Source organism: Microplitis demolitor, chromosome 1 (genome assembly GCF_026212275.2).
Source record: "Microplitis demolitor isolate Queensland-Clemson2020A chromosome 1, iyMicDemo2.1a, whole genome shotgun sequence".
Lineage (NCBI taxonomy): Eukaryota > Metazoa > Arthropoda > Insecta > Hymenoptera > Braconidae > Microplitis > Microplitis demolitor.
In genome coordinates this window covers 1,257,530-1,275,782 of record NC_068545.1, presented here as the reverse complement: position 1 = coordinate 1,275,782, position 18,253 = coordinate 1,257,530, and the positions used below count along the sequence as shown (strand labels likewise).

The 18,253-nt window shown below is 28.8% G+C and overlaps 4 protein-coding genes across 4 annotated transcripts; 1 reads left to right on the top strand and 3 right to left on the bottom strand.

The window, feature by feature from the left end:
- Window positions 1–597: 597 nt before the first annotated feature.
- Window positions 598–4,583, bottom strand: LOC103569667 (putative glycerol kinase 5). Its single transcript, XM_008547068.2, has 11 exons — window positions 4,309–4,583; window positions 4,049–4,142; window positions 3,360–3,459; window positions 3,059–3,218; window positions 2,809–2,923; window positions 2,363–2,556; window positions 1,945–2,176; window positions 1,791–1,882; window positions 1,563–1,726; window positions 1,268–1,401; window positions 598–1,179 (listed from the first exon to the last, which is right to left on the bottom strand). Exons 1-11 carry the CDS (start codon window positions 4,402–4,404, stop codon window positions 1,037–1,039), a joined length of 1,524 nt encoding a protein of 507 aa, XP_008545290.1. The 5' UTR covers window positions 4,405–4,583; the 3' UTR covers window positions 598–1,036.
- A 94-nt stretch (window positions 4,584–4,677) lies between these two features.
- Window positions 4,678–7,871, bottom strand: LOC103569673 (RNA polymerase II-associated protein 3). Its single transcript, XM_053739779.1, has 5 exons — window positions 7,535–7,871; window positions 7,354–7,473; window positions 7,039–7,283; window positions 5,373–6,307; window positions 4,678–5,066 (listed from the first exon to the last, which is right to left on the bottom strand). The coding sequence occupies exons 1-5, from the start codon at window positions 7,679–7,681 to the stop codon at window positions 4,981–4,983; spliced, it is 1,533 nt and encodes a 510-aa protein (XP_053595754.1). The 5' UTR covers window positions 7,682–7,871; the 3' UTR covers window positions 4,678–4,980.
- Window positions 7,872–9,451: 1,580 nt separating this feature from the next.
- LOC103569681 (bestrophin-4) lies at window positions 9,452–13,267 on the top strand. The gene is made up of 7 exons (XM_008547093.2): window positions 9,452–9,781; window positions 10,147–10,800; window positions 10,878–11,012; window positions 11,284–11,839; window positions 11,913–12,145; window positions 12,224–12,361; window positions 12,430–13,267. Exons 2-7 carry the CDS (start codon window positions 10,622–10,624, stop codon window positions 13,181–13,183), a joined length of 1,995 nt encoding a protein of 664 aa, XP_008545315.1. The 5' UTR covers window positions 9,452–9,781; window positions 10,147–10,621; the 3' UTR covers window positions 13,184–13,267.
- Window positions 13,268–13,504: 237 nt separating this feature from the next.
- On the bottom strand, window positions 13,505–17,983 carry LOC103569684 (uncharacterized). Its single transcript, XM_008547120.2, has 10 exons — window positions 17,774–17,983; window positions 17,383–17,532; window positions 16,675–16,941; window positions 16,392–16,610; window positions 16,217–16,321; window positions 15,934–16,149; window positions 15,183–15,636; window positions 14,878–15,121; window positions 13,731–14,813; window positions 13,505–13,662 (listed from the first exon to the last, which is right to left on the bottom strand). The coding sequence occupies exons 1-10, from the start codon at window positions 17,981–17,983 to the stop codon at window positions 13,614–13,616; spliced, it is 2,997 nt and encodes a 998-aa protein (XP_008545342.2). The 3' UTR covers window positions 13,505–13,613.
- Window positions 17,984–18,253: the final 270 nt, after the last annotated feature.

Genomic DNA, 18,253 nt, shown 5'->3' with positions numbered 1-18,253 from the left:
TGTATAAATATATCAAATTTTTTTAAAATTATTTTGACCACAGGTCAATTATTTTTTTATTTTATTTTACACCAGGTACTAGAGTTCATTTTTACGATCCACATTTAAATAATTAGAAATACTTTTTTTATTTTAAAATAAAATATGACAACTATATTTTTTTTAATAAATTTATAGGTAATTAAATTTTTGAAAAATCAAAGTGACGGATTGCCCTTAAATTTTTAAATTAATTACAGTGTAATTAAAATACAAAAGTGAAAATTTTTATCTGGAAAGTAAGAGAGCTGCTAAATTACATATTTATAAAAATAGACCCAATTATTGACACATTTTGTATAAATTTTTTTACAATCTCTAAAATATGTACAAAAAAATATAAATAATTTTATACTAAAACAGGAAATACATTTTCTATGGAATGTCTATAGTTGATACTTGAGTGGTTAAATATTTAATAAAAAAATTGTATTTATTATTTATAAAGATCTAGTATAAGAATATTTGAAAAAATTGCACCTATAGTTTCTTAAATTTCCTACACGTGCATTTTTTTATTTTTTATTTTTATAATAGATTTAATGAAAATAAAAAATCCGAAAATTATAAACTGTCTTAACTACAGGATCATTTATATTTACACTTTAAAAAACTTTCATAGTGAATGCGAATTAAATTCCAAGAATTAAATTCACTCTGAAGAGAAATTTATTTTATTATTGAAAATCTTCAGACTATAATTGACTTATAAAAAAATATTATTTAAATGCTAAAACTTCGAATCTGAGTAAATCTGGATTTAAATAAAAATCTAGATCACTCCTGGAAAAACAAACTGCCCCTTTACTCCATAAGCGAAATGATTTTTTTAAAAAACTTCAAAACTCCGAGCTGAGAAGTGAATTTGAATTTAAATAAAATCCATAATCACTCCAAATTAACTATGAATTTTTTACAGTAGAATAATAATGTCTGATACTTCTAAGTGTCAATAATTGGTACTGGTATTTTATTAAATGAAGGTGGACCGTAAAAATTAATACCAATTTTTAAATCTTTGGACGGCGCGTTTCCATTGACTGACTACTGACAAATAATTTCTGCCCCGTTTAATATCCGGCTGAAAGACTTTATCAACTTGTCTTAATTTACACAACTCCTGTCGATTCTCCCAAATACCTGAAAATAAATAAATATACATCAAGGTAAACCTCACAATAAAATAAACCTCATAAATAAGCATTTAAATAAATGCTGATTTAATTACCGCACTGAAGACCGGAAAGAAAAGCAACGCCAAGTATAGACATTTCGGGATTAGTTGATCGCTCGACAGGCAAACCAGTGAGGTCAGATAGTAATTGCAGTATAAAATCATTTTGCGACACTCCTCCGTCTACCCTAAATAACAAAATTTATAAATAGTCATTAAAATATCTGAATGAATTTAAAACAATAAGAATTAGCATCTTAATTTACATTTGTTTGCTAACGACCTCATTATCAAAAATTAAATATTTATTTAAGTTATAAATATATATATATCTTTTTTTTATCTTTACCTAATGCTGTTGTAATTACGACAAGTTTCAGTGCATAATGACTCATACAAAAGTAAAATACGAAATACGAGTCCTTCCAGCACTGACCGTACGATATGTGCCCGTCCAGAGGTTGGTTTCAGGCCTAGAAATCCTGTAGCAGCTGATTGATCATTTATCGGTGCCTTTATTTTATTAAATTTATGTAATTTAAATATTTTAATTTGTGACAATCATAATTTTGATTACCTGCAACCCACTGAATGCTGGTACGAAATAAATATCCGAGCTGTCAACTGAATTCGCTAGATCTGACGTTTTATGGGGCTCGTTAATGATACCTGGAATTTTAATTTTACTTTTTATTATGAAAAATGTTAAAATTATTTAGGAATTTAATTACCCAGTGATTTAATCCACTCGATTACGGTCCCGGTGTCGCTGGACGCACCTTCGGCCATATAAACTACCTCGGAATTTATTTTCCAGGCTACTAGAGGATACAAGCCCGCGACTGATGCATGGGGTTCTGTGCCGGTGTTGACATTCAAAAAACTACCAGTGCCCATTGTTACTTTTAGGTCACCTGGATTGAAACATGTTGATCCAAATAACGAGGCTGCTTGGTCGGCCATCTAAAATAAATTACAGTAATAATTTTTTTTATTTGGAACCCAATAGATTTTTTATCTAAGTTAAAAATTGAAGAACACAAATTTTTTTATCCGCCCTTCCGATTCCCGAGTGCCAAAGGACTGAAAATTTTTTATTCTTACGGCAGCGATATCGCGGAGTGTCTAAATAAATAATTGCATACATACACAACAAGTAATAGGTATCGATACACCAAAAATATCTTTTGGAACAGTACCGAAATCTCCTGCAGTATCAACGACTTGTGGGAACATCGAGGATGGTATTTTAAATAAATTAATTGCCCATTGTGCCCAGCTCATTGTAAACGGATCATAGAGGCCCGTTGCTGATGCACTTGATACATCGGTTATATGTTTGCCTAATTAACATTCAATTTCAATCAATAAATTCAAATAATTAACGAGTGTGAATGTAGCAGACATCAGACAAATTTTAAATTATAAATAATTAAAAAAAAAATATTTACAAAAAATGCACTTGTTAATTTTAAAATTTTGTAAATGCCCATTTTTTTTAAATTTAATTTTATTAATTATTTACTCTATTAATTGTAAGTTTGTCTGATGTCTAATAGATTCATTCATAATAATTAAAAAATTATTTGAATTACCAGTTAATTTGTAAAGAAGCCAACAATCGACTCCACCAAAAACCGCATTTCCACTCTGAGCAGCTTCTTGAAGTTCAGGAATATTTTGCAAGGCCCACATTAAACGCATGGTCATCTAAAACATTTAAATAAATTTTTATTTATTTATTCTTGTGTCAAAGTTTACTATGGGTAGACTGATTATTTTGAATCCATTAAGTCTAGCGCGCAATTAAATAAATAAAATAATTTTATGAGTATGAAATAATACCTGAGTATTCATTAATTTTAATACACTGCCGGCAAGAAATCTTTTGTTACGTGACAGTGTATAAAGAATATGAGATCCCATTCTTAAACTCTTCATTGTTAATGATGAATTCCATTCACGTACCATTGAATCTGCTCTCAAGTCTTTCCATGTTATTATTCTAATTAAATATATATTTAATTTTTAATTACAATTTATTTTATTTATTTATTTTATTTGAATATTAAATATAATCAATAAGAAAAAAATATATATAGGCATGTATTATTATCGATTAATATTATAATTATGTAAATAATACCTGTGATAATATTTTCCCGTTTCAAAGTTCCATGAGATAAAACTGCTGCGTTGGGTTGATATTCCAAGACACGCTATTAATTTAACGTCAACTTTACTCGCTGTAATTTACAATTATTTTAATTAATTATTATTATATTACGGCTATTTGTATCAGTTATTATCTATTATCTATAGGACTTATATAATATAACTACAAGCGAAACTCCAGCGGCTAGCTTAGCGCAAAATATTTTTTTTATAGCTCCAACTTTTTCTTATTATTTAATTAATTAATCAGTTGGATGTCAGCTGTCTTGTAAAAAATTTAATGAAAAAACTTGTCTTGATTAATTTGTATCAATATTTTAATGATAATTATAAATAATTAAATATTTTATGTAAATAGCGCGAAGATTTAAATAATAATCAATTTAACTGAAAAAAAAAATTCAAAAATATGATACTGAAGTTAGCCGACGTCTAATAATTTTTGAATTTATTTTTTTAAGCAATAAATTAAAAAAAAAAAAATGGAAAAATTGCGCGTGTAGTTTTTTAAATTTCCTACATGTGCATTTTTTCAGTTTTTATTTTTTTGTAATTGATTCATTAAAAAAAAAATCCACAAATTTTTAATTGTCTGTTAATTTCAGGATCATAAATTAAAATTCAATAATTAAAAATTTATCATTATTAACAATAATTTACCATGCACAGCATTTTTTAAAACTTTAATAATTGACATCCAAAGTTGATCTGGATCTATTTCAACGTGTGCGGGTTTTGGATAAAGTAATTCGACCTTCAACATAAAAAAAACCATTAATTATTTTATTTTAAATTGTAAATAAATTTTTATGTTTCGTAAAAATGATGTAACTTAACATCAATTTATTACCTAGATTATTTTGTAATCTCTACAAAAAATGTAATTTAAATAAATGAATGAAATTATTTATATAAAATACCTTTTCAGTAGCAGAAGCAATGGTAACAGCATTGCTATCTAAAATGTGACATCTTATAGTCGTGGTACCGACATCTAATGCCGCAATATATTTCATTATTAATATAAAAATAAAAATAATAAATTTACTAATTAAAATAAATGTTTACTAGACGGAGTATTCGAAGTAAATGCTGAGTACGCGCGGTTGAGAGATAAACTAGCTAGTGTGTTTGAACGCCGCGAGTTGAGGCAGTAATAAAAAATATATATTACAGATATTACACCCATTTATACCCCACTGATGTGTAGAGTAACAGCTTTTACTTAGCGGTTAAATAATTGACTAACTTAAATGTATACAAGGTGAAATAATAAAACCCGACAGACATTATTTTACAAATATAATAATTATTTATTTGAATTATAACTTATTTGCTGAATGTACTTGATAATCTCCTTAAAGATACCAGTGACTCAGTTACACCACATACTGCACATGCGCTTTAATTTTGCTTTATTGTAATTTAGCGATAATTAATTTAAATACCAGCCCAATTACTTTGATAAAATATTTTTATTTTTTTTTTCAGAAGGAAATGATGACAATTATAAATTAGGCCGCGCTATCAATTTTTAAATTTAGTTTAGATTTTTATTTGACGAAAAAAAAAAAAAAAAAAAGTAGTGATTATTAAAGTTCGTATTTTTTACGCAGGTCAGTAATTGTGTCGGTGCGGCCTTCAATTGACTTGCAGTAATTGAATAAAGTTGTTAGATCTGAAAAATTATTTTTAGATATTTATTAATTAATATTTTATTGTTGTAATTATTAATTATACGTGTAAAAAAAAAAATATTTAAATAGTTAGCATAAAAAAATTAGAAATTTTAAATAATTTGCGGATTATAAATATCATAATTCCTTGTAAAATTTTTTTTTACACGATTATTATTATTTAAAGGTGTGCGAAAATTCAAATAAAAATATTAAAATTAAAAATTTATGAATTGTTGTTGTTTGAATATTGAAGAGTAATTCAAAGTTCGAATTATTTGCACACCCTTATTATTATTGCAACTTACCCTCTTTTTCTTGTTTACTTAAGAACATAGTCAGTGTCCTAAATCGTTTTATTTCACTCAAGTATTTGAGATAATCATAGACTGGATGATTATTAGCAATAAAATGTGTTTTTAGAGTCGTTAATATTTCGCTAAATGTATCTGATTCCATAGAATCTTTAAATAACTTAGGAATACTGTCTGGAGGTAACTGTTTCAAATATTTGTATCGGAATTCCGGTGATTTATGTTTGCGCCAGGTGATGCAGAATTGAACAGAAGTACGTGGAACCGCCGGAATAACATCAACATCACTTTCATCTTTTATACTTTCAGTATTACTAGTACCAGTACCAGTATTTTTATTCTTATTATCAACAACTACGTCTTGTACGGATGACTTTGTATCCTTGGATACTTTGCAATTTTTATCTGGCTCTGGATCAACGTTCGGCCATTTAGTAAAATCTGTTACAGTCACGGGAATTGATTTAAGCGGTTTCTTAATCCTTTGATGAGGTAATTTGGTGATAGGCTTGACTATATCTACATTTTCATCAACAATCGGTAACCATTTACGAAATTTATCATTTTTTACGTCCGCAGACTCTTTTAATTTTAATTCTTTACTTTTATTTTCTACTTCTTCAATTTTATTTTCTATTTTTTTATCTTCAACTTTTACTTTTTTACTTTCTCCCGTTAGCGGAGTATCAGCAATCGTTAAAGTGCCACTAAATTTATTTTCCAAATTACTTTGACACTTCAACGCGGTCTCCAGCATTTTTTTAGCTTCTTTATTGTTGTTTTCTAGCCCCAATAATATTTTTAAGTCACTAATAGCTTCTGCGTACTGTTTCAATGCCATCCTGGCTGTAGCTCGTCTATGATAAGCTTTGACGTAGTGCTCGTCGCGTTGTATTGCTGCAGTACAGTCTGATTCTGCTGAATACAAACTGAAAATAATTAATTTAAAATTTAAAAAATGAATAGTTCAATTAATTAGAATTTTAGGACTTTCTCAGACTCGCATAAAATTTTTTCTAGGTCAAAAAAGGTCCAGGTAGTGAACACTAGGCTGAAAAATGACCGAAAGTTAGGCCTGAAAAAAAATCGACTCGATTTATCAGCTAATTTCCGGTCTGTTTATTTGAAATAATAAAATTTCGTCATGATACTGCAGTTAGCAGACAAGCAGCAATTTTTTAATTTTTTTTTAAACAAATTTTGTAACAAAAAAAAAAAAAAAAAAACAAACTAAAAAAATGCACATGTAAAAATTTAAAAAACTACAAGTGCAATTTTTTAAAATACTTTTTTTTCATAATTTATCATTTTTAAAAAAATTCAAAAATTATTAGACGCCGACTAACTTCAGTATCATAATTTTGGTCTGTTTTCGGCCAACTTTCTACCTCTTACAATAAAATTCTATAACTTCAGCAAAATTTCGGCCTTTGAATAAAATTCTATGATTTCGGCAAAATATTTTTTACCCGGGAAACCTTCATATTAATATTATAATTCAACCTTTTAAATTCTGTAGGCTAAAATTTCGCTGAACTCCACACTGATATCAACTGTAATTTTTTTTTAATTCTATATCTCGGCGAAATTGCAATTAATATTTTTAAAAAGTGGGGAGGGGGGAGCAGTCTGAGAATACCCTTAACAAAATATATATTACTTGTCCATTTTCAAATGACAGAGAGCGCGGTTGGCATAAAATACTGCGTCATATGGAAATATTTTAATGGCTTCATTGTAACATGCCATAGCTTTGTCCCATTTTTTTTCAGTAACATATTTATTACCAAGTACTTTTTGAATTGTAGCTTCTTCATGTTTTTTTTCTAGTTCCTCTTTACTGAATACTTCGTCACCAGAATCTTCAGATTCATTTTCTTTGTCTATTTCTTCGCAGGCTTTGTCCTGATTCAAATTTAAACAAAAATTAAAAATTTAATAATTTACTTTATTAATTAATTAATAAATTAATTACCGCATCAAAATTATCCCAAGCAGAATAATCATGTGCTTTTATTCTTTTAGCTTTAGTGCCATTTTCTTTAGTCTTCGATTTTATTCTTGAACTTTTTTTCTTTCTCACTGGCGGCAACACCTAAAATTTTTTTTTTTTTTAAATAAATAAATTGGTAATTAATTAAATAAAATGAAATTACCTGACAAGTGTCATCAGTGGACTGAATTAATTCGTCTTTTTTTTTCATTTGCTCTTCCCAATTTTTCATATCCAAAAATTCGCTTTGCAAATCAACCGCATTATCGCGAACTTGTTTTTGGATTTCAATTGATTTATCTTTGTTCATTTTTTAAATAATTTATGACTGTAGTTTATTGATAGTTAATTATTTATATTTTAACCTTCAGAATATAAGCTACTGACATGTATTTTTGTATTTTATAAGACTAATAAATAATCGAATAATTTGTTTGTTATTATTGCAGACAACCAGGTGCCAAATTCCAAGTTCAGTTTTACGTTGCGGTTAAAAAACAAAAGAACAAATAATAATAACAATAATAACAATTACTACTCTGCTCTCTTCTGGCGGACAGCAGAAATTTAAAAGCGCGCGAAAATTCAAATTTTTTAAATTCTACAATTTTTTTTATATTTTAAAAGTGTGCGCTTTTTTTTTTCATAATCATTTAAATAATTTTGATAAATTAATACAAATATTTTTCAATTATTAATTAATTAAATAACTTTTAATTAATTTAATTACATAATTACTTTAAATAAAAACAATTGTTACTGTTTTTTTTTTGTAATTAATTTTTAATTAAAAAAAATATTATTTGAAAATTTGTATTCAAATATTTAATTTATAATTTTATTATTAAACAGAAATTTCAAAAAAAAATTTATTTAATATTTTCTAAAAATTTAAAAGATAAATTTAAAATGGCCCAATTTTTCTCCATCTTTATAATTTATTATTAAATAAATAAAATAAAATATGTTTTATTGTTTTCACACCCTCACCTTCTTTTCAAAATGAAATATTTTTTTTACACAAATAAATTAATGTCATAATAAATATAACAAATATATCTAAACTTATAAGTATGATATATGTAGATATATATGAAAGTATTAAATACCTTGAAGCATGAAAGTTTATCAAGTTTTAATTACAAGTATAAGTAAATCGAAATGCTCAGAGCGATTGTTCGCCTTTAGCAAAACTATAATTGCTCTAAACAAAAATAATAATTAAAATTTGTATATAATAATTTAAAGATCTAAACTCGATATATCTAAAGGCGATTTATTTTCTTCAGTATTACACAATAACAATAAATAATAATAAAAAAAAAAAAAAAAAAAAAAAAACAATATGACAAATGATAAATAATAAACAATAAAAGAATGGAGTAAATTTAAACCGCAGTTTTATTTAATTTTATTTATAAAAATAATTATATCGACACCCACGATCTCCATTTGAGCTTGACATTTATGCTTTTGGGTTTCTGCCACAAAACATTCAAGATAGAGAAGATACTGAATACAGAACAAGAAAAGTTATACTCTAGTTAAACTAGAGAAGTCTAGTCTTATAGTGATCTAGAGTAAGTAATAGCATCGTATATCGGTACGTAGTATGTACTGTAATGTAGAATAAAGATTAAAACGATCATGAGAGGTGGTAAGTGATCGAAACCTGAACGCGACAGTTGTTGTTTGAATTCGCGGCTGTTAAATACTCTCATATCTATTCCATATTCATTTTTATTTTTAAAATCATTCTAAACAGTCCTAGTGCCGATTTTAAAATTTAAATTTCATAAATTTTAAAATTTTAAAAACAAGAACAAGTTTTAAAAAGTCATTTTTAAAAATCAAGTGGTTAAAATTATAAATAAAATAGTTGATCTAGATTTTAAAATATCTAAGCCATATAAAATATTATTACATGTGTGTTTATTATCATAGACTCTATAAATGATTGATAAATTTGTATTATTCCATGGGTAAATTATTTTATCGGATATCTAATCTTACCATGAAATAATATTTTAACCACTAACTTGCAGTACTCCAAATGTCATAACAAATGAATAATATTTATTTTTATTACATATATACATATATATACATATACATATATATATATATATCATGAATCCGTGATCGTAATTTTCAAGTCAGTGCATTGAAGTTCGTGGCTCAGTTCGCGGGTAAATCGATTAAAAAAAAAGTAACTTATTTTTATTAGTATATGCACCTGTATAATTTATTTAAATATAAATTTATATATTTATATTTATATTATAGACTTAGACAGTGTCTGTACCTCTGGCTATATTTATCATTTGAATACTGGCATGATTGCCAAGCCTTGTATTACCGCGATCCTTAATCTAGGATAAAAAAGTTAAATTTTTATTTAAATTCAAAGGTAAATTTATTAATGACAGATCACTTTTTAAATTACAATCCACAGTTATAATTATTATTATTTATATTTATGCTGATTTTTAAAAATAAACTACAGAAATATTTCATTGACCAGACATTCTTGTGTCGACACGTGCTTTGGCAAATAGTTTACTTTCAAAATTTAAGCTAAAGATTTTATTTAAAAAGTACGACATTGGCTGATCTTTAATGAGCCACCAGTCTTTCATCTCATCTTATTTTATATTTCTATATATATATATATATTAATTCTTGATGCCTGGGCCAAATTACTGTTCTAAACCTTCGACTATTTTAAAGCAATTATTTAAAGCACCTCGTGATTATTTCATTTTATTTAAATAGTGTTGGATTAAAATGGAAAAAAAATACAATTTAAATGTTAAGTGAAGTGATAAATTGATTTTGCGGTAAAATATATACATAGGTAGTCTATTTAATGGACGGTTATATATTCATTACATAGTGATTTACTTGTTGATGAATAAAAGTGGGTTGAAAATGAAACTGAAGCTCGATGAGGAGGACAATGACGTGATATCAGCGACTCCCACTTGGTTTTGTGTTTTACAAAAGCTCACAGAGTCTGCGGCTGTTGTGGAAAAATAACTAAAATATATAAAAGAAACTGATAAAGTAAAGGAAAAATAGGCCGGGTGAAAAGCAAATGGAGGTTTTTTATTTTAAATAAATTAAATGGGATTTAAATAAAAAATTTTAAAAAAATTTAATGGCATGATGAACGGAGTATTTGGAGCGGGTGTTACTTATGATGGGAGAAATAAATTTGAATTTAAAAAATTATTAATAATTGTAAATAATGACGGTTTCGTATCAGTACGAGGTCGCAAGCTCGACGAGCGGCGGATTTACGAGGCTGCTTTTTATGTGGCGCGGTTCTCTCTACAAATTAATTTACAGAGAATTAATACTTTTTTTGGTTGTCTTTGGTATTATTTCTGTTATCTATAGACATGTTTTGACGATATCTCACAAAAGGTAACTTCTTATTTTATTTTTATTTTTTTTTTAAATTAAATGAGAGTTTGGTTTTTATGATTTATTATTTTTTACAGGGAGTTCGAGAAACTTGTTATTTATTGTGATACATTTGTTAGTCTTATACCGCTGAGTTTTGTTCTGGGATTTTATGTTGCTTATGTAGCTGGACGGTGGTGGCAACAATATATGGCCATTCCTTGGCCTGATAAGTAAGTTAATTATTATATAGTTTTTATAATTAATAAAATACTTGACAGTTCATTTTTTTTTAAATTAAAATTCGGTAAAAAATATTTTCTATTGATAAATAAATAAAACAAGAGGCAAATTCTACCTAAAACTTTGTAATTTTAACACGACCCATTTTGCCCCAAATACTGAATATTTATTTAGAGATTAAAAAAAGTAGAATTACACTTTTTCATTAATTAAAACCAAATACTTAAGGTCTATAAATAAAAAAAAAAAAATAATTTACAGAGTGATGCACCTGGTAGCCTTATACGTGACAGGTAACGACGAATATGGACGGATGTTACGCCGGTCATTGATGCGATACCTCAACCTGTCATTGATCCTAGTCCTGCGATCTATAAGTTCAGCAGTAAAACGCCGGTTCCCGACCCTAGAGCATGTCGTCGACTCGGGTTTCATGACTGCTCTTGAACTAGAGCTCTTCCAGTCAGTCCCGAGCTTGGAATTCAACACCTACTGGATTCCCTGCACCTGGTTTATAAATTTACTCAAAGAAGCGCGGCGCACTCACCGACTACCAGACCCCCAGGGCCTCAAAATAATAATGGAGGAGTTCAACGACTTCAGATCTAAATGCGGACTACTCTGGAGCTACGACTGGGTCTCGATTCCGCTTGTCTACACCCAGGTCGTCACTCTGGCCACCTACAGCTTCTTCGTCGTGGCTCTCGTAGGGCGGCAGTACATCGAGGGCTCCAAGAAACCTTTTCAAATGCCTCTCGACGCCTACTTGCCAATTTTTACCATCCTACAATTTTTTTTCTACATGGGTCTGCTCAAAGTAAGCAACAGTTTACTTTTTTTCATGCAATTAATAATAAGTTTATTTTATTTTTATTTTTTTATTTTGCTAGGTTGCCGAGCAGTTGATTAATCCGTTCGGCGACGACGACGAAGACTTTGAATTAAATTGGCTGATTGATCGTCATACCAAAGTGTCATATTTAGGGGTCGATATTCTTATGAATCGATGCCCGCCTCTTGTTAAAGATTTTTATTTTGATGCTGAAAATATTATTTTACCTTACACTGAAGCTGCTGCCGCTTATAAACGTAAAACTTATCGTGGAAGTGTTGCTAATATGACGTAAATATATCATTTTTTTTTTTAATTTTTTACACAAAGTCTCGGAAAAAATTTTGAAAATAAGTTTTTTTTAAATAGAGTTCCTGAAGAAAAGCAAACAATGTTTTTACCAGATATTATGGAAGAAGAAGATGAAAATACCCATGTGCCTACACCTAAGACATCATCAGTTAGTTTAGCGACAAATTCAAATGAAAGTCCTGTTACCAATAGGCGGTAAGCATCATCATAAATAAAATAATAAGTAAATAAATAAGTAATAAAATTATCAACATTTGTTTTAGCCAGATCATTGGGTCGCCTTCAGCGACTCCAAAAAAGACTGAAAGCTTTACCGAAACAATTATTCAGCTGGACAATTCAGAACCAATAGAGCCTCCTCTAGCAGAGCAATCCTTCGACCGGCAGCACACTCCCGGTCCAGTGAAAAGAAATTCCCGATCGTTCCAGTGGCTGGAGCTAAATCGCAAGCGTCTCATTCCTACATCGAAGCTGGCCAAAGTTAACGTCCGACCTTGGCCTAGTGCAACGAATCTCCAAGAAAGTACGCTGTCTTACGAGTCTGGTCCCAAGTCCTCGATCCAGAGCCCGCCTCCTTCAATCAGCGTCAGCTGCGGCTCTGACGAACCCAACGAAGACCTCCACGGGTTCTTCAACTCCGGGTTCTCCCAGGAACATCTTCCGGATACTGACAGGCCTGCGGGTACCAACAGAAACTCATTTGAAGTCTGCGAGGACCCGGGCTCTGGCGTCGTGAAGCCGAAAAAGCCCAGGTCGAGATTTTTAGTGAGACGACAGAGTTCCGTCAGCAGCAGCAAGAAGAGAAAAATATTCCGATGGAAACGGCCACTGGGTTCAAACCAGTCAAGACGCAAGACAGTCGACTCAGTACCTTCTGCTGCTGAAATAATTCCTCAGACAAGTAGTTCGCCAAATTTGGAGAGTCTCACATCCAGCCAAGTCATTATTCCCACTCGCGCGGCTTCTGAAGACAGGGACCACACGTTAGATCTTTTTAATAAAGACATTGATCTGTGAGATTAAAAGTAAATCCCTGCTTTTATTTATACTTATAATTAAATTTAAATTTATATGGACAATTCAGTATTATCCAGTGCTGGAATGAACACTGCTTGTATTCATTTATTTATTTATACTATTGTACTTAAATTAATAAGCATGTAAATTATGTAAATAAATTGAGATAATGTCAGATATAAAGTCACATCGGTGTCGGTACTTACCGCGAGTTTAACTCGACCACGTGATTTCTGTGACTGACTCTAGATACCACCGCTGGCGAGACGACCGAGTTTTCAGACGGTAAGTACTCGGCTTAAAAATTCCTCGCGCTCTCAAATGGGTTTTTAATTTATTTTTATTAACAAAATTACTTTATAATTTAACTTGTAATTTTTCTTGTTTTTTTTATTAGATAATTTTTTATTTTGACTGACGGTAGCCACTTTCAGTTTTTATTCGAACGTTCACAGCAATTCCGCATAAATTGAGTATTTCTAAAAAAATTATCAATTGTTTATTAAAAAATATTTATATTATTTTTTGATAGATTAGTAATAAATACCTTTGGCGTGATTTATCGCTGTGGTATTTAGAAAAAACGTTGTGCCGATTGTCATCATGTTTATTTTTGTGATCATCATTGTCGGGTTTAAAGTCATTATTAAAATCGGTATGCTTGGGTGAATGTGATTTTATTTTATTTAAATAAGTTGGAATGCTATCAAATGGATGATAATTATTGTCATTGGGTGATTTTACTGATGAATCATTAGCGTCGCTTATAAATCCACTTTCGTTGTCAAAAAATCGTGTGTCAAATTTTTTTGATACACAACTGGTGTGATTTTTGTTAAATAATTTGAATGCCGCTTCGGAATTTTGTTTGAACTCTTGGAGGATCGCGCGATCGGCACTCATGGCTGCTAAATCTTTATTTTCGCTTGTCATTGATTTTATTGACTGATCATTATCTGAATGATTAAATGTCTTAGTAATATTATCTATTTTATCTTTTAAATTATCATAATCATTGTCATTTAAATCAGTGGAGCCTTTTTCATTGGAGTTATCAGCCTCAATGTGCTGCTTCAAAATACTCAAGCTCTCATGTAATTTATCTGGTAATTTAATAATACTACCATCGAAATAAATATTATCAGTAAAATCACTAGTCAGCCGTTTAATATCTCGTTTTATAATTAATATTTGATTCGATTTATTCATTAAACTATCATTAAGACGTTTATTTAAATTGCAACAAGAATCATATTCTTTACGTAAACTGCTGACCGCATCCTCCAGTTTTCGTTTTTCCTTGCAACCTTTTTCCAAATCTCGCTGCAACATCGTAATCTGTAATATTTTTTTGTCTTCATATTTCATCGACTGCAATTCATCCGACACCGCCTTAACATTTTTCTCAGTGTCATATAATTTTTTGTGAATATCAAAGTTCGTGCGTTCCAATACACTAATCTTATTGTTCTTATCCTCTAGCTCCCTGAGTATACAATCGATTCTTCTTTTCAAATTTTCTTTCTCCTCTTCCAGAGTAACGACTTCTAAGTTTTTTGCTTCCAGACACTCTTTCAAATGTTCCAGTTCGTTCATCAGATTTGAATGTTCCTTCTGCATTGAAGCGACTCTAAAAAAATTTATTCAAATTAAATTTTACCGCGAAAAAATAATATTTAAAATTCATCACTCACCTGGAAGTCATTTCATTGAGCTCATACTTCAAGTTATCGTTATGCTGGACGTCTTTACTTAATTTACAATTATATTTACGTAATTTTTCAATTTCATTTATCTGAGTTTTAATTGTCTGCTGGCACTGCTCCAATTTAGATGAAAAATTTTTTTCATTATCTAATTTTTCCTGTACACTTTTCGATATCTGTTTTTTCAGATAATCTATTTCCATTTTATTTTTCTCAACATCATTACCCGCGCCTGCATATCCCAATTATTTAAATTAATTAATTAATTAATTAACTGAAATAAATAAAATTACCATGGAGTGCAGTAGACAACTGATCAATTTGTTCACTGGATTTTTTCAAATACTGGGCCAGTGTACTGTCAAGATCTCTATCGGCAATCGACTCTCTTTCTCTAGCCTGATTACTTTCCTCTAATTCATGTTTCAACTCCATCATGTGATTCTTGTAATGATTAATTTGCTCTTCACAGTAATAAATTTTATCGGATTTAATCCTCAACTCTTCCTCCAGCTCTTCAGTTACTCGTGACATTTCAATTCGCTGGGACTCGTGGTCTTCCTTGATATGGTTTATTAATTTATTAAGCCGATCGATTTCGTATTCCTGGTCGCTGCAGTGAACCTCGAAATGTCGTTTCAATTCAATCAATTCATTTCGTTCTCGGATCAACGCTTTCATTCCTTCTACACCAGATCCATAATTTCCTGCATCTTTTACTAGTTTTCCTATTTCTTCCAATTTTTTCTATCAAATAAAAAAAATCTAATCATATATTTTATTTATTTAAAATTAATTATTTTTTTTTATTAGCCTGAATTTTTTTTTAAATCGATACCAAAAAAATTCATTAAAATTTTCATTAAAAAAAAAATATAATTCAATTTATTTACTGGTTACTTAAAAATAATTTCATTACAGAATCTAATTACCGAGGTATCGATTCAAATAAAATTTAATTAAAATGAAAAAAAAATTAGAGCCGCGTAATTTAAAAATTAATTTCAAATTTAAATTAAATAAAAAAAGTTAATTTATACAAACAGCCAAAGAATCGCGTTCTGTGCGCAATGCTTGTAAATTAGCATCTTGTTTCAAATTATTTATTTCCTGCATCAATACGTAACATTCTTGCCTCCTTTCTTCTAATTTACGATTTATTTGATTTATTAAAATTTTACTGCTCTCTGATTTCTGCCGCCATTGGTCCAGTTCATTGTTACGTTGGTCAATTATATTTTGTAAATTCATTTGGGTTTTCTAAAACACAATTACTCATCAAACAAACAAATAAATAAATCAATCAATTAATTAATTAATTAATTACTGTGAAATTTTCTTTCAAATTTTTAATCTGCGCATCGCGATTCTGCAGTGAATATTTTAAATCGTGATTCAAACTTTTCAGTTCATCTAATTCAGATTCTTTCGTCTGAAAAATAAAATTCAAGTTAAAAAAAAATTTAATTGATTAATTTAAATATTGATAATTAATTAAAAACCTTTAGTTCATTTTCTAATGAAATAATTATCGATTCGGATTTAATTATGTAGGATTTATTTGAATCGACAGATGCAGTTTCACTTTCATCGCTCTTGTAATTATAATTGTCATTAACATTACGGCGATTACGATTAGCTTTTATTTTATTTACTTTGTAATTGTAATTATTCTGGCTGGATCCAGAACTCGAATCACTTTGACATTCAACGAGTCCGATCTGAATAAACAAATAGATTTTGTAGATTTAATGATAAAGTATAAATTTGAATAGAGAAAATTACTTGAGAACTGGAGCTGCACTCGCTAGTAGAATCTTTGGGAATAGAACCGGAAATATCGGTGCTCACTTTACGTTCTATATTTTTTATTTTTTTATTCTTACGTGCAATTGGCTTCGAACGAGGTGATTGTAAATTTTTATCTATTTCTTTTATTTTAGTTGGGCTTGTTCCCAGTATCGATTCTTTGTAATTTGTTAGTTTTTCTAATGTGCCCAGAATAAAATCACCGATATTCCAGTCGCCTTTGGAAAATGCTTCGCCAAAATTCTGAAACAATTTTTTTTTTTTTTAGTAAATTTATTTTATAAAAAAGGGCTGGGCAATATGGACGGTTTCATAATAAAGTATCTGGAAAAAAAGGCGGGAAAAATAATATTCAAATCCGATTATAAAATAGCAGTTTCACTTTTTAATAAAAAAATTAAGTGAGTGAAAAAGTAAAATTTAAAATAAATAGTGAATGTAAACAAAAACTTTAATTTTTTTTCTGCGGTTATTTTGTCGCGGATGACTAAGCGGTACCAAAATGGACACGAAAAAATTATTATTAAATTTTTTTTACTCTTAAATAATTCAAATATTTTTTTTTCAAAAAATAAATTTTAAAATTTCATAATTTTTTTTTTATATTTTCAGGCTCCATTTTGTTCAAAAATTGAATTTTTTTTTGTCCTTCCCAACATAAAATAAAAATTATTTTTTACTTACCATTTCTCCTAATTGTTTTTTTTGTTCAGGCGTTAATTTAAGTGCTTTATATTTAGCTAATTCATGTCTCAATAATTCTAATTCTTTTTCTGTATCAACATCAACTACGACATTTATTCCTGATAGATCTGGTACGTCTTTAGATTTTAACTATGAAATATATCAAAAATTAGTTGATTAACTTAAATACTAATTAACTTTACACTACGGCTTCACAAATTATTGCAATTGAAAAATTTTTACACCAAAGTGCGACCTTACTTAAAGTAAATCTTCAGATTAGCAAAAATAAAAAAAAGCAGATTTTAATAAAAAATAAAATGTAAGAAATTTTGACTGCTGCTCAATATAAAAAAAATGAGACCGTACTAAAAAATAAAAAAATACATACATCGCCATTTTCAGTAATTTCACGAAAATATTTAAAATTTTCAAAAGGGTCAGGACTCCAAGCACGAAAATCATTACAAGAATCAATCATTTTCAATTTACATCCAAAGTACTTGTCATTATTATTATTAGACAATCCATCTCCTTGATCAAATGGTTTTTTAATTTTACCCATAAAAAATATACTCGAGCCATACTCCGCGAAAGACATTTTTAATTTACAATTACTATTATCACTACTGACAAATAAAAAAATCCAACAAATACTGTCTCGTATTTAGTAAACAAATTCATAAATAAATAAAACAAATCATTTTTTTACGCAATAAAAATTATGACATCTGACATTTCAATCGCTTGAATTACTCGCCAGTCAATGGGCATTATTGAAATTCATTTTTTTTTTATTTTAAATTAAATCACTCCATAAATAAATGAAAAATTCAAATGTTTTTCTGTTTAAATTTCCCGCTTTAAATAT

Coding starts and splice junctions, on each gene's coding strand:
- LOC103569684 (XM_008547120.2), bottom strand. CDS start 17,983: ATGTCTTTCGCGGAGTATGGCTCGAGTATATTTTTTATGGGTAAAATT. Junction 16,942..17,382: donor AAAAACAATTAGGAGAAATG/GTAAGTAAAAAA, acceptor AAATTGTTTCAG/AATTTTGGCGAAGCATTTTC. Junction 15,637..15,933: donor CAGAACGCGATTCTTTGGCT/GTTTGTATAAAT, acceptor TTTATTTGATAG/AAAAAATTGGAAGAAATAGG.
- LOC103569667 (XM_008547068.2), bottom strand. CDS start 4,404: ATGAAATATATTGCGGCATTAGATGTCGGTACCACGACTATAAGATGT. Junction 1,883..1,944: donor CGAGTGGATTAAATCACTGG/GTAATTAAATTC, acceptor TTAAAATTCCAG/GTATCATTAACGAGCCCCAT. Junction 1,727..1,790: donor CAGCATTCAGTGGGTTGCAG/GTAATCAAAATT, acceptor AATAAAATAAAG/GCACCGATAAATGATCAATC.
- LOC103569673 (XM_053739779.1), bottom strand. CDS start 7,681: ATGAACAAAGATAAATCAATTGAAATCCAAAAACAAGTTCGCGATAAT. Junction 7,284..7,353: donor CTTGGGATAATTTTGATGCG/GTAATTAATTTA, acceptor AATTTGAATCAG/GACAAAGCCTGCGAAGAAAT. Junction 6,308..7,038: donor TGTCATTTGAAAATGGACAA/GTAATATATATT, acceptor AATTATTTTCAG/TTTGTATTCAGCAGAATCAG.
- LOC103569681 (XM_008547093.2), top strand. CDS start 10,622: ATGACGGTTTCGTATCAGTACGAGGTCGCAAGCTCGACGAGCGGCGGA. Junction 11,840..11,912: donor TCTACATGGGTCTGCTCAAA/GTAAGCAACAGT, acceptor TTATTTTGCTAG/GTTGCCGAGCAGTTGATTAA. Junction 12,146..12,223: donor GGAAGTGTTGCTAATATGAC/GTAAATATATCA, acceptor TTTTTTAAATAG/AGTTCCTGAAGAAAAGCAAA.